At 43.2% G+C, this 14,941-nt stretch overlaps 1 protein-coding gene across 9 annotated transcripts in view; it reads right to left on the reverse strand.

Annotated features, from left to right (window-relative positions):
* CLASP1 (cytoplasmic linker associated protein 1) overlaps positions 1-14,941 on the reverse strand; it is a 264,431-nt gene that overhangs the window by 61,093 nt on the left and 188,397 nt on the right. For 8 of the 9 annotated variants that reach the window (XM_068545273.1, XM_068545280.1, XM_068545278.1 and 5 more), the window contains 4 exons: positions 7,601-7,704; positions 5,600-5,623; positions 4,105-4,349; positions 2,245-2,308 (listed from right to left, as the gene is read on the reverse strand). In XM_068545273.1, the coding sequence (XP_068401374.1) occupies positions 2,245-2,308; positions 4,105-4,349; positions 5,600-5,623; positions 7,601-7,704 (437 nt within the window). The remainder of the gene's footprint in view (positions 1-2,244; positions 2,309-4,104; positions 4,350-5,599; positions 5,624-7,600; positions 7,705-14,941) is intronic. The other variant, XM_068545282.1, reaches the window with a different exon arrangement.

Genomic DNA, 14,941 nt, shown 5'->3' on the forward strand with positions numbered 1-14,941 from the left:
TAATCCTGGAGGTCTTTCTTTTCTTTCCTTTCCTTTCCTTTTTCCTTTCCTTCCTTCCTTCCTCCCTCCCTCCTTCCCTCCCTCCCTCCCTCTCTCTTTCTTTCCTTTCTCTCTCTCTCTTCTTCTTCAAAAAACCTTTTAACCATCATAATTCTATACTATTATTGCTCATTACCTAGCATTCAACAAAAACTAATATAGGATGAGGGAAAAAAAACCTTGCATGTGTATTGCTTTTCATTTCAGTCATCTATTTTGATGTATGCCCGTTCAGCTATTATAAAGTGTTATCTTTATGAGAAGATATTACAAAAGCCATACCAATCTTTATAAAAGATTATGGCTTGGGATGAAAGACACCGACGGTTGACATGGTCCTCACGCCGCTGTGTGACCATCAGTGCTCCCTACGGTGACACAGAGCTCACGGTGCATCACCCCTGAACCAGTCTCAGAGAGGTTAGCGGTGGCACTGTGCGCCCTACTTGGTAAATGAGTCCTGCTCTCCTGGGACAACCCGGCTATCACAGACCTGCTCAACTCTAGCTCAGCAACTATTAACCACCAGGGGTCTCCCGTGAGACAGCTCAGAAGGAAGTAAACGAGCCCCAGCTGTGGGATTCCTGGCTTAGCACAAAGGCAGCTAGCAAATATTTACTAAACTGAGACCTGCAAACTCACTGTACAAGAGCCTTCTGATGGAAACAAATTTCCTTCTTTATCCTCACATTCTGGTTCTGAATCAGCAATCTAGAGGTGACAGGTAATAGAAATTTCATCAATGTCCAAATCCATCTAATATCCCTTATGCTATACATCTTATGAATCTTATGCTTATGCTTTAAATCTTACTGCTTTTAATACTATCTTAGAGAAAAATCTTGATAATTATATCTTTGGATATCTACCTGGCCCTTAAACTCAACGTTTCTTGGATTTTATTAATACTGTGAATGTCAACCTCGCTATGAGGGTCATAACAGGAATTTTAAGACATGCTTTAAAACCAATATTGAGGAGAACTGTTGCCCCCGCCCCAAAAAGGAGCACCCCTGCATTCATTCTCCTATGCTCCCGTGAGCATTTCAAAAGGCAGGGAGGGGTCCTGTGTTGTTTTCTGTATCCCTAGCCCAGAGTGGGTGCTCAGTAAATGCTGAATAACTGCACGGATGGATGGATGATTGACACTTCACGGACAATTCCTGTGAGGAGGAAAGGGTAGGAAAAGAAGGGGGATCACAGTAACTGGCTAGACTTTCTGGCCACCACAGGTTTCTTTCTCCCAGGAGGATTTAGAAGAGACCATTTTTACTAGGAAAATGACAGTGTAAGACAGTTAAGTCTTGCACATCAAGCATTTAAGATTTGCTGGTGCTGATTTCTGGTTCCCTCAATTTCTACTTTAGTTTCTGTCCTTTATCTACCCTTTAACTTTCCTGATATCTTCATTCCTCTGTTTTTTCTTTCTCTAAAACCATCGAACAGCAACAGCCTGCAAAGGCTTCCTCCAAAACAATGGTATTTATTTACAATCTAGACTCCAAGTGAACTTTTGTCAAGGGTCCCGCTCTCAGCTCCACTCCTAGAAAGGGCCTGTCCCTCACTCCTGGGCGCTCTCCACTCAGCAGGGAGTCCCTGTCAAAAGGCAGTCCTCCTCCGGTCCCCAGGAGGTGTAGGCACCAGCTAAGTGACCACCATCCAGCAAATTCTTAGAGGCGGCAATTCTATTGGTGTCTGGAGAAATACTTAATGTGGTTCTTCGGTAAATCCATTTTATAAATGCTTCCATTTGTCTATCTTGTCCCATATAGACAAATTCTACATGGGTACCAAAAAAAAAAAAAAAAAAAAAAAATCTACATAACTTGATTATTTTCTTCACTACTGTAACTTTTTTTTCAGGAAGGCATTATATTATAATACACTGTTACATACTAGCACCCAGCCCACCGCTTGGCTAAGTAAGTGAAAATATTTGCTGAATAAGTAAAAGACTACATCTCATTCTCTCCATGGTAACCCTTACTTGAAACACACTTTATTTAACTTGATGTTGTATGGGCATTGGAAGTTTCTAAGAATTCCGTTTTCAGAAGCCATAACAAACTATTGCTGAAATTGGGGTTCAGTCTGTAAGGTCTACACTGTGCTGCGGGGCTGGTATCCCACTCTGAAGTCGTGTATTATGCGGCCCACACAGACATGCATAGAGGAACACAAGTGGGCAGGTTCCCCAGACCTTACCTTGCTGTGAGGGTCAGCAAACATTCGGGTGAAAATCTCACACAATCTTTTCAACTCCACCCGACTAGAGGAAACAAAATAGAAATAAATAAATTTAATATTTAATAAGCCAATACTGAAATTAGTTACAGCTTCTCGAAATCCTTTTATTTCATTCCACTACATAAGCTTTATACAATTTTTATATAACAAAGTCCTTTCTTCACAAATCAATTATCTAAATTTTAATTTATGATGGAACTGCACAGGAATAAAAAAATCATGATCGTTTTGCTCTCCTTCTAAAATGAAACTGCATCTCAGAGCGTGATCACCTGAGTTCACACATGTGGGCGTGGCAAAGCCATGAGCCACATCCTGCTCACCCCGTTGCAGGTGTGTTTCCACCGCCACAGATGAAAGGCAATGGGATCAACTAGGAAAAGCATGTGCTTCGGGGTCAGACAGACCTGGATTTTAATCTCAGCTCTGCCAGAGCCAAAGTACTCTGATATCTCTGTATCCATTTCAGTGAACCAAGCGGCTGCTAAAAGGATTAAAGGACACACCCTACCTGCAACTGTGCCTGAGACGAAGCAAACACGCATTTCATGTCGGTGCCCCTGTGACTTTTCCTACCCTGAACTGTACTACTGAATCCCATTTCTACTTCGAGGTTTCATTAGAAAGACTCACCTTCTTCCCCAAATCATCCCCCTCAGGTTGGGTGATCCTTTAACATTGCTAACGATGAAATCTAGATCAGACCAACGCTAATCAATAGATTTCTAGAGATTGTTCAATGGATACTTGGTGAACACTAAGAATCAAGAAACTGGGGCCACCAGAACTGAGCAGATTCTTGACGAATAATGACAGCAAATCCTTTTTTCTGTTTTTTGACAGGTCACTAGAGCACCAGAGAGGACCTGCACTTCAGAGCGCATGTGGCAAAACTTCTCCTGACGCATGCACAGAACAGAACAAGGGGGGCCGGGGGGTGGGGAGGGAAGGCGGCAGGAAGGAATAAGGCGGGGGCCAGACTGACTGGACAGCCGCGCTTGAAGCCCAGTGATTTGTCAGTCAATGCTCCCACGGCTTTGCGGAGCCATCCATGACCGTAGACACTTATCCAGTCTCACCATGCAGCTTTAAAAAAAATTACCCGAAGAATATAATATAGTGTAGTTCAAACATCTCTGTAATTTTGAGATTCATCTTATAAGCAATGACATATTAGTATTGTCACGGTTTAATAAGCAGCATTTCTTCTCAGATATAAAATAATGGTGTGTCAATGGTGCCTTAGATTTGAGGAAATATGGTATAAACACATAGTTTTGGTATATGTAATACATGCTCATTTTAGAAAATTTATGAAATACGGAAACAAAGAGAAAAGCAAAAATAATCAATTCTAAAGCTAAAGAGTACTTCAGAGTACCCTATTTGAGTATCTCTTTACTCTGCATATTTATAAACTATACCTACGCCTATGTGTATCAAAACATTTTAGACTGAGGCTGGTATCATTTTATCCATGACTCTAAAGCGTAATAAACCATACCAACCTGCAGACTTGTTTTACTTTTGACCTAAATTGCAAACTGTACCGAGATTTCTCAAATAACACCTAATAGACGAGTGTAAGCCATAAGGAACCAAATGCTTTCTAAACCTAATCAGTTACAAAGTGTTTGCCGGATATGTCAAGTTCTCCGGAAGGCAAGGACCACGACTCAGCCCTCCCAGCGCCTTTAGTGCCTGCCCCAGCGGCTGGAATTCCGTAAGAACTCCCGAGACGACGGGAGCCCGGGGAAGGCCCCGGGAGCGCACCACGGGCCTCGGCCTGAGCTCACCAGCCTGGCCTCCGGCCCTCACCTCAGCGTCCTCTGGCTCTTCAGCAGGTTCTGCAGGCCCAGGAGCCCCTCCTTGCGCTCGGACCAGTTGGAGCTGGCGCAGTGGTTGAGCACCTCGGCCACATCCTCGGTCTGGCGCAGGTAGTGGGGGACGCCCCCGTTCCGGGAGCTGTACGAGCGCTCGGAGCACACGCTGGACGCGTCGCTGTTGGCGTCGTCGTCAGAATACATCCCGTACGGCTCATACCTCCTCCTCACGGGCTTCTTCTGCCAGATCCAAGGACAGGTGACGTGAGTCTCACCAAACAAAACCAACGACAAAGCGCTAAACGCAGACACACACACACACACACACAGGCGCATGCACCGCCCTCTCCCTGCGCTTACAGATGAGGGGAGTAAACACAGAAAAGCAGACGTCGGGTGAGTAACAAGCAGGGCAACCCACAGCAGGGAGGAAAGAGCATGATCTCTAGCACGGTGCGGGGCCTTCTCAGTAAGACAGACTGGCTGTGTGACTTCAGAAAGCCTCCTCATCTGTCTGCTTCAGTTTCCCCATCTTTGAGATGACAGTGATTACCCTTCCCACAGGCTTGTTGTCAGGATTAAGTGGAATTACATGTTAAACAGCCTGGCTCGGCACCTGAAGCGCTGTAAGTATGAGCGCCCAACAGCCCCTTCCCAATCAAAAGCAATCTATCTTGAGCAGGGTCTGTGAGTAAACTCGTTTGAACATTCATGCTTCCTTGAGAACGTCTGGCACTGCAATGTCAGGGGCAGAGTGTCCTACATAAAAGGATTCCTAAATGATCTAAACCATTTTTATTAAGGACTTAAAGTTTTACAACACTAATAGGCCTCCTGTAGACTAGAATACCCATGTCATTCATTTCTCTTACCTCTGAATGTAAAACTGTTAAGTTAAATCCCTAAATAATTTAGCAACAGCTACATAAAATAGATAAAACTTATAAAATACGGTTTCTCTAAGAGAAAAACAAATAGCTACTGGCTTAAATTGTACTGATGTGATTTTCTAGGAATGTGACTTGTACGCCGGGACAGTTCTGCCTTCCACCTACTGTCCCAGCATAATTACTAACAGCACCCTCTCTCACTCTCAAAAGTATCCTTGGTAGGATGATAATTATATGGTCATCTCACTTACACATCAACTAGATTCCTAAGATAAGAAAAATGTTGAATGTATCCATTCATGAAATAATAACGACATAAGAGGAGACACAAACTAGGTTAATAACTAAAATGAAACACTAGTAGGAAAAGGGGCAGAGCTTGATATTCGAAAACACCACTGAGGCAAATGTGAGAGATGACCAAGTTCCATCACTAGCAACAGTGTCGCTAGTTTCCACAAAATCACAATTCAGAACAGAATTTCTATACTATGCTGCTTTTTTTGTTGCTTTTACCAGCTCCTAAAGGAAATATACTCAACAGAAAAAAAAGAAAAAAAAAAAAAACCAAACATAAAACAAAAGTTAAAGCACTGGTACCTTGCTCCTGGAGTCTCCTAACAGCTGTAGGCAGGAAAATATTGAGGGATGGGGGAAAAAGCATAGAGAATTACGTCAGAAGCATATGTGGGGATCGTTCTTGCAACAAAAGTGTACAGCAGAACATATCTTAGCAAACCAAAAGTACAGGTTAGCAAGCGATTCGTGTCAAGCAAATAACAAAGAACGCTTTCACAACGGCATTTCCTAACCCTCCTACGCCTCTTACGAGACCTTCCGGTATCTGCTGGAATTCTTTGCTGAAACTCTCCCCATAGCACTGAGGTATATCCCTAATGTCGCTATTAACTCTGTCGCCTGCTCCGAGGACAGATGCTGTCCCGGGACTTCTTTTCTGCGAGCAAGGACTGTGCACCATCCCGGCGCTGTCTCTTCTGAAGCAGGTCACTTGGAGAGACCAAGCAGTCTGGACAAAACGTACTCGTGAGGGCAGCGGGGGTGTAAGGGGAGCCGGAGCTCAGAGAAAAGCCCAAGTCAGGTGAAGGCAAAGCCCAGACTCTCCAGTCCTGCTCTGCCCCCTGGCACTCTGGGCACTGTACCCCTCCCCCCCCACACCGAAGTGCTGTCTCACCGAGGGCTTTGCGCATCCATCACTTCTCACCCCTCTGGCCCCCACTCCTTCAAGTCCCGGAATAAGTAAGAAACAGATTCCAAATGCTGCAACTTGGAAGGAAGAACCGCTTCACACAACTGTGTGCCACCTAGTGACTCTTAAGTTAAAGTTCTGCTTAAAGCAATTATCCTGAACTCCAGTATCTGCCAGAAAAAGCCCTGCTACACACAAGGCTGAGGAACAGAGCTGGCCAGGCAGCCCTCACCGTGAAACCATGAGGAGAGCGGAAAACTGCTTGCTCACAGATGCTTGCCAGAGAAATCTGGCTGAGCAGGAATAAATGACAGAGGGCCGGGAGGGATGAGAGTTGGAATCACTGTGGCCACACGCTATAAAGTTTTGACTGGATGAAACACGGCTGGATTTAAAACCTCAGGGTCTGATCCTATAGCCACACACTAGAAAGTTTTGATCGGATGAAACACGGCTGGATTTAAAACCTCAGGGGTCTGATCACTGTGGCCACACGCCATAAAGTTTTGATTGGATGAAACAGGGCTTGATTTAAAACCTCAGGGTCTGAAAGCAAGGTATCACCTTTGTTCATTAGAAGAGAACAAGTCTTAAAACAGTACAAGCAAGACCAGAGATCAGGCAGTTCTAAAGAATGTCTATTTTAAATGCTGAGCACATAAACCAGAAAGTACAAGAGGCTGTGTTACTACCAGCTGAAATGCATCTTTAAAAGGCAGTTTGACCACAGGCTGATTCTACTTAGGAATTTTTTGCTATAACCACGAGTTCAAGGACTTCTAATCGCTTTATGTTGCTTTTTTAGACATTACATTATAACAATGCAAAAGCACGCTCCACTGGTGCTTCATACCCTCAGAGAGTTCACCTAAAATCTGGGAACACTGCCGTAAATAATGACTTAAGGACTCATTTAAACAAACATAAAATCATATGGAACAACTAGTGAGGGAAATGGAATCAACACAAGATTTTCAAACCACAAACGCCATGACCTACTGTTATACAATGATATGCTTAGGCTATGCCATCAAAGCCTGTAAAGCAACAGAAGCAATAGAAGGGAATAAAGAAAATGCTGGGAAAAAAAAAAAAAAAGATAAAAAAGGAAAAGAAGAAGCCCAATGACATCAGAGAAGCCTGATGTCATCACAACTTCGTTGACACTGAGGAGCACAGAAGACGTACTTGATGCTCATGTGTCTTGTAAGGCCAGTTTTCACGTACGTACAGAGTTCACAGTTTAAGAAGAAACGAACAATAATACAAATTTACACAGTTTAAAGAGTGTCAAAGATGATTTAGTGACCTGGTTTGGAGACTACTTCCTGTTAAGACAGAGGAAAACGCAGGTGAGTAATTCAAAGAGACTCCACACACGTCGTGCCTCTTACCAAAGCATCAGCAACAGCAGCTTCCAGATCTGCACTGGTGCTCAGAACCCGCATGGCATTCACAGAGCCAGGTATTCTTCCTGCCTGGCCGAGCCCAAACCGGTCTAGTTAAAAAACAAAAGCAAAAGATGTGTCACTTTAACTCACGTGTTTTCATTTCTTTGCGACGGCTCCTGCCTCGTCCCACTTACTGGACAGAGGACGGAAGCATCTCTAGCCAATTTTCACTGCACCTGACGTGTAGTTTCAACTACGCCTGACCTGCTTATTATCAGTGGCAGAGGTTACACTGTTCACATTTAATACGATCGTGCCAATAAGCATCCTGACAACTGAAACGGTTCTTTAATGACAGTCTATTTTTGAAAAGTGTTGAGACATGGGGGGGACCTTATTATACAAGGTGGCTGGGCCATGAGGGTAGTCTTTTCATGTATACAGCATTCTCTCTAAAGGCTAGCGGCCCTGATATTTGGTCAAACTAATTAGAAAGCTTCACGGTTTGACCAATGAGTTCTAACGCAATGTGTAATAAAAAGTTAAAATTTGAAACAAATGTATTAAACTGATCTCTGTGCAAATTTTCATTAGTGTCTCCACTGTTTAACAGTTATCAAGCTCAATTAATATTAGGTATTTGTTCATCATGATGCCTGTGTCACCAAAGGCTACTTAAAACTCAGTTTATTAAAATTCTTTAATCTTCACCACGAAAAGCTAGTATCTTCGCTGCAAAACATTAATCATTCAGATAATATAAATTTCTCCTGAGTCCCTCAAAGGATTTTTAAAGGATAATCTTTATACGTGTCAACCAAATGGACAGAATGCAAAAAAATTCCCGACTTTAGCAGTTCAAACAGCTATTCTATGCCTGTTCACAAGCGCGGACAATAAAAACTAACTTTTTAATTTTTTTTTGGCCGCACGGCTTGCGGGATCCTAGTTCCCCAACCAGGGATTGAACCCTGGCCCATGGCAGTGAAAGCGCTGAATCCAGAAAGACTAACTTTTAGAAGTCCCATTCCGTGAGCTGACCAGCCTTCCTTAAGAAGTGCTGAGATTACTTGGGACTCACTGCCCTTGTGAGGCCTTGCTGCTCACAGCCGTGGCAGCTCAAGACAAAGCAGTCCGGTAAAAGGTTCTTATTTAAAATGCTAATGTATAATCAACCTTTGGAAGAAAAATGTTAAGATTAAAAATGCTTTCTCTTTGTTAACAAATAAGACACTGTTTGGACAAGGAAAATCTCTGCATGTGCCATATTCTAGTAATGAAGCATTTAGAAAAAAAAATAATCAAAGAAAGCTAATGTCTGTTTTACATAATTGATCTTTCCTATAAAATGATATATTTAAAATTTTGGGCAGGTAACAAGACATCATCTACAAACTGGGGAGCTCTAAAGGTGAAGTGTTATTTAGCTTTTTTAAATTGTCAGCTTTGAAACGTTATACCTTCCACGGCCACAGAAAGGGGAAAAAGATTTAAACACTGCTAATCAAAAGCTATATAGTTATGAATTTTCAGAGGGAAACAAAAATTGTTATGTTATACTATCCCCTTTTTTAATGCACTTGTTGCTTGTACTGAATTTCACCATTACGTGTATGTTTAAAAGGTGATTTAATGTGCCAAATAAACTAAAAAAAGACCACAAAACAATTCTCTCTCTCTCGAATATAAATCATCACCTGAAATAACATTATAAATTTGAGATTTATTATGCACATAGTTTTATAAATGATCTTTGTTCAAGTCTCTTTTTTTTTCCATTAAAAAAGGGTAGATAGTAAGGGATTTATGAGTAACAGAATGAAGTAATTCAGTTATAAGCCATTTAAAAATTACCCAGCATAAACGTAAATAAAACAGAATCTTAAAAAAAAAAAAAAAAAAAGTAGGTCTCATGCCAGCAATTCTTGCTCCAGGGATAATACTGATTTTTTCAGACACAAAATTAAAACTGTAAGAACAAAGCAATTATTTTGTGCTTCCCAGAGGCATACAGCTTTGCCATACACAGTGACTGCAGATCATTTGATATACATTGTAGGTAACTGAATTTCAAATCTTAAGGGGAAATGTTTGTCTGGACCTAAGAAAATTTATAAGCCTTTTGTTTTCGCCAGACCAAAATCTACTCTGCGTTCTCTCTGGTACTGTCCAGTTTCCAGGAGATGGATATATATGACTGTGCCCTCAGTCAGGCCCATAATCTTCAGGGGAATATCCTAATCAGAGAATACATAATAAAATGCATAGGTGGCTTCATTTAGAGGAAAAACAGAGACACTAACTCAGTAAATTGGTCACAGTTGTCACCATCAACAGTCTGATTTAATAGATTATGCCTTGTACTCAGTTGATAAACTACAGTCATTAGGGATTATTAGCGTACCAAAATGATGCCAGTTAAATCCGGCAAACTGATGCATTATTGTACGCTCACTTTCTGCCCCAGTGGCTAACCAGGGCATTTGGGGTATTGTTATTATGGGGCTGAGATGGAGTGTTTCGGGTCTGCAGGCTGCAAAGGCTACCTTTGGCCTGACTTGATTATCCTAATCATGACTTGTTTTTCCATAAAAGCTTTAGGACAATCCATTTCCTTCAATACATATGAAATGAGATTTGCTATAATCTGGAACATCTGGTCACTAAATAAGTACCTCCAAGTAATTAGAACCGAACGGTAGCAACTAGCATTAACAGACACCACTTTATTGGGAGCTAAGACTGAGAGACGAAAGCCTCTGCTGGATGACGTCCATACCCCATTTCCTCCGAGGGACCCTTCAGGACACCTATCTGGGGCTGCTGTTTTCCTGGGGGAGGGAGTGAAAGGAGGGGCAGAAGTGCTTCCCCATCCTTTTGTTTTGTTTTGTTTTAACATGAGTACGAACACTGGAGAAATGATGTCTTCAAACAGGCTACAAAGCATCTACGGCCTATTAACAGGACCATAAACATTCAACAACTTAAAAAAAAAAAATAGAAGCACATCGTGGGGGGAAAGAAAATATGAGGTGCATACATGCCGAGTGCGAGCGGACACTGATGGGAACAGATGTGACAATGAGCGTGGACAGGCATGGCATGCATGAGCGCGTGTTCACCTGACTGCCCAACAGAGTCAGCCGTGGCGAGAGCACTAGTGGACCTGGAATGACGTCGAGAGGCTGCAGGTAAAAGGAACGGCAACACCCACAGGGTTAACACACGAGAACCCGAGACAGCAGCGGCCACAGGCCGGAGGGAACGCGGGGCCGCTCCCAACGCGGCCGTGTTTCCTCACGGAAAGAGATGGTGTGGGGTGCGAATGGACAGCGAGCGCCAATGCCCGGGCTGCACGCGGGGCGCTGGCGCAGGGGGAGGGCTGCCTGTGCACCCCGCGGCCCCCGCCCCGGCTGCACGCTGCCGCCGGGAGCCGCCGTCGCCACCACGGACTGGGCACGGGAAGGACGCCGGAAGGACGCCGGGGGCGCGCCGAGGGGGCGGAGCAGCAGGATGGGCCACGCCTCCCGCCAGGATGCGATGCACACGCGACCATGCACCAGAAACAGAAGCCGAGAAGTTCACGACGTTCTCTCAACAGACACAGAATGAAGTCACAAAAAGGGGGCTTTCATATACAGGATGGATACACAACAAGGTCCCACTGTGGAGCACAGGGAACTCCATTCAATATACTGTGACAAACCATCACGGAAAAGGACATGAAAAAGAACGTATGTATGTATAACTGAATCACTTTGCTGTACAGCAGAAATTAACACAATGTTGTACATCAACTATACTTCAATAAAAAAGAAATAAAATACTTTATCCTTCACAGATTAAAAAATAAATCAATTAAAAAGAAAAAAAAAAGGGGGCTCAACAACTGAATTCCATTTTCCCTAGTCAACATGTGTGCTGTTCTGTTGCGGAAATATCCTAATGATTAATGAACTGTTTTAACTGTTGGAAAGTTGGCTGTAATAAGTTTAACAGCCTTCCTTGGAGAGGCATTTGCAGGCCTCTGGTTATGAGCACCAGCTCCGTGACACATGGGGGGCAAGTCCTGGTCAGATCTCAACTAGCTGTGTGGGCTTTGGGCAAAGTACTAAACCCCTCTGTGTCTCAGTTCCTCATCTGTGGAATGGGGCCAACAAGGGTACCCTCCTCTTGGGAGTTAAGAGAATTAGGAGAGACTATACATCAAACACTTGAAACACTGCCAGGCACAGGATAAACCGTGGTGGTTAACAGCAGCAGTGCTGGTTAATAAATATTATTTTGCTAGCAAGTACTCATAATAATCACATCAATTCATCAGTCTGAGAAAAGATACACCAAACTCCATCCTCGTGTGGAGAGAATAACTTTTAGAAACAGTTATGAAATACAGGCTTGGGTCCAAACCTGAATTTATTGACCCGAGTGCCACATAATATGTGGCTTTTTCTTTACCTCAAAAAAAGAAAAAATAAAAAAACGAAAAAAAAAGATAACATGCTTCTATCATTACTTAGAAAGAACACGGTGACTGTAGCACAGAGAGTTCATAGGTTTCACAGAGTGACACTAAGCTGTGCCAGAGTCCAGAATCCTCCCACATTTACATGCTTAGTCATGAAATGGCAAAACCCCAAACTCTTCAATACAATTTTATTTACTTAAGCTCATGTCACCTCGTGAAATGTGCATATCTGCGGGATAAGGGGTACTGAACAGCAAAGGTTACCTGGTCAGTAAGGACAAATTTTTACCAGCATGCAAAAGAAAAAGAAAATCCCTAATTCCTCGAGATACACAAAAATAAGTCAGCAAGCTCTTAAACAGGTATTACAAAACAATCACTTTCCTTACATAAGGAAACTGGCAAAACACTTTGTAAAAGTGAAGCAAACTATTCATTTCTTGTACAAGCACAATGGTATCGTATCCTGGTAGTTTAAACTGGAAACCATGTTTAAGCAACACCTGATCTGAAGGTTCCTTATAAAGCCACCCTTTGGTTCCGTTTCAACAGAATATTCTACAGCAAATCCGTCACGTAACAAGTCCTCTGTCACGTTCTCAAGTGAACGTCCCACAATGGAATCCAAGGTGGACCCACTTACGTCAAAGCCTCATTGACAGCAGAGTCCTAGAGCCTTAATCTCACCTAAAAGCTGTCACTGTCACTATGTATTCATACCATTAAAATGGTCCAAAATAACTTTTTAAGAAAAATGCAAGCTCAAACCCAATATGTAGTCACTGAAACAGAATTACTTCTGTCCTTTTCTTTTAAAAAGTGAAGGTTGGCTACATAAGTTGATTCAAAGGGGCGCTAATACAAAATCTCACTGACTTATGAAGGGGGTAGGAAATGAACATTAAAGTAAATGAGAATAAGAAGGAAACATCACACTCTCCGAAGGGCGCAGGAAGCTCCCCAGGGGGCAGCAACCTTTGGGACTTATCCATGAATTCCCAGGTGCCATCGCCACACCTGGAAATCCCGACTCAGAAACGTGGTCAAGCACTTTCTCTGTACCTGAGCCTGGAGAGGCCTCAGAAAGCAGTTAGTACATTTCGGAGGAACCAATGAAAGACACCGCAGGTGAGGCAGGGGAACAGCCACGCTTTGAAGTCAGACCCGCGTGGCCTTGGGAAAGCGGCCTCCTCTCCCCAGGTCTTGGTTTTGTCATCCAGACAAGAGGGACGACGATACCTGTCCCAGAGGCTGAACAGGACCCACAAGGGTTATATGCCCACTGACCGCTCAGCACGGTGCCAGGGACACGTGGGCACTGGTGCTGTTCTTGCTGGACAGGAGTTTTATGAACAGATTTAACCCAACAAGAAAGAAAAAAAGTCATGGTCTAAAAACCGAGCTGAAATGATGTGAACTCCTGCCCCGACCACACAGAAGACCACACTGGTGCCAGAGCTTGTGAGAAGGGGAGATGTCTGCAGCCACAGCTCCAGCTGTGGTAGCAGCAATGACACACGTCCACAACCCGGGCTGTCACCAAAACACTTCAGTGGAAATCAGACTGGATCCCTCAGCTCCTCAGGGTCCAATCAGGACCTCAAGAATCGAGCACACCTTGCCTGGTCCACAGACCACATGCTGGGTCACAAAGGCTGCTTCCATGGACAGGAACAAAAACAGCAGTGTACATGTGAAATAAAAACGCTGAACTCTAAGAGGCAAGATAACCAAGAACCAGACTGAACTGTTCACTTATAGAACAGGTTATTTCGAAGGTCAAATCGTGAACAAGGATGCATAGATACACAGCCTTAACTTAAAAGGAAAAACCACCAGTTCACTCAGAAAAAAAATCACCCTTGCTGCCCGGGATTTTTGAGGATTCTGATCTAATGCTGTGGACTGCTGTGGAAGAGCTGGCAGGGACCAGGTGAGCTGCCCCACTCAGGCCCTCATGCCCATCAGGTAGGATACCTCACACAAAGGTATCTCCTCACCAAGTCAGGTGATCGTCTAGAGGGCCCTGCATCTGTCCGCCTGCTCTTTCTGAGAACGCCACGAGGGACAGTGGTCATGAAGAAACAGGTCTAGATTCTGAGTACTGATACTAATCGGGGGAGAAAAGATACTGGGAAGGAGTGTACGACATTAGAAGGAGATAGTGGCAAATATTAAAACCTTATGCTTTTGCTGTAACATCCATCTTCCAGAGTGACATTTTTATATTGGAAAGACCCGTTTCATAATTAGAGTCAAAATAACAGACTGCTGCAGTCCACAGTTCCAGAGAATAACTTCAGGCCTAGGCCCTACCGGTATAAAGTGACTTCTACCTGCCATGCTTATCATGAGGAAAATACACAGCTGTACAGCACTTAATACGCCCAAGAACTAAAACACAATTACTGAAGAATACAAAACATTTCTTTTCTTTTGTGTATGTGTGTGTGTGTGAAAGTATGTGTTGATCGACGTCTTCGGGGATTAATAATTTGCATTAGGTAAAAAGGTATATGTCCATTTTAGAGAAAGGCAAGACTATTAAAACGAAATAGAAAATGTAAATTCAATATTCTATAAAGGATAAACGTTTCTCTTTCGGTCTTGTTTTTCTTGAATACTAGAAATTGTTAAAGTACAAATTCTAGCTGTTAAGGAAAACTGAAACGGGGGGCATGTGTCAGACAAGCAGCCCCAACTGACACCGAACTGGTGATCAGAGGTACAATATTACCATGTACCATGGCCACCAAACGTTGTAAATTTTTTGTCCTGGGGTGGCACCGGATCACAAAAACATTAAACAGCCTGTTGAGCCCAGGAAGAATGAAAAGTATCTTAATAATTAACAGTGAACATCAAGGTTTTGCATT

Source organism: Eschrichtius robustus, chromosome 5, assembly GCF_028021215.1.
Source record: "Eschrichtius robustus isolate mEscRob2 chromosome 5, mEscRob2.pri, whole genome shotgun sequence".
In the NCBI taxonomy this organism is placed as follows: domain Eukaryota; kingdom Metazoa; phylum Chordata; class Mammalia; order Artiodactyla; family Eschrichtiidae; genus Eschrichtius; species Eschrichtius robustus.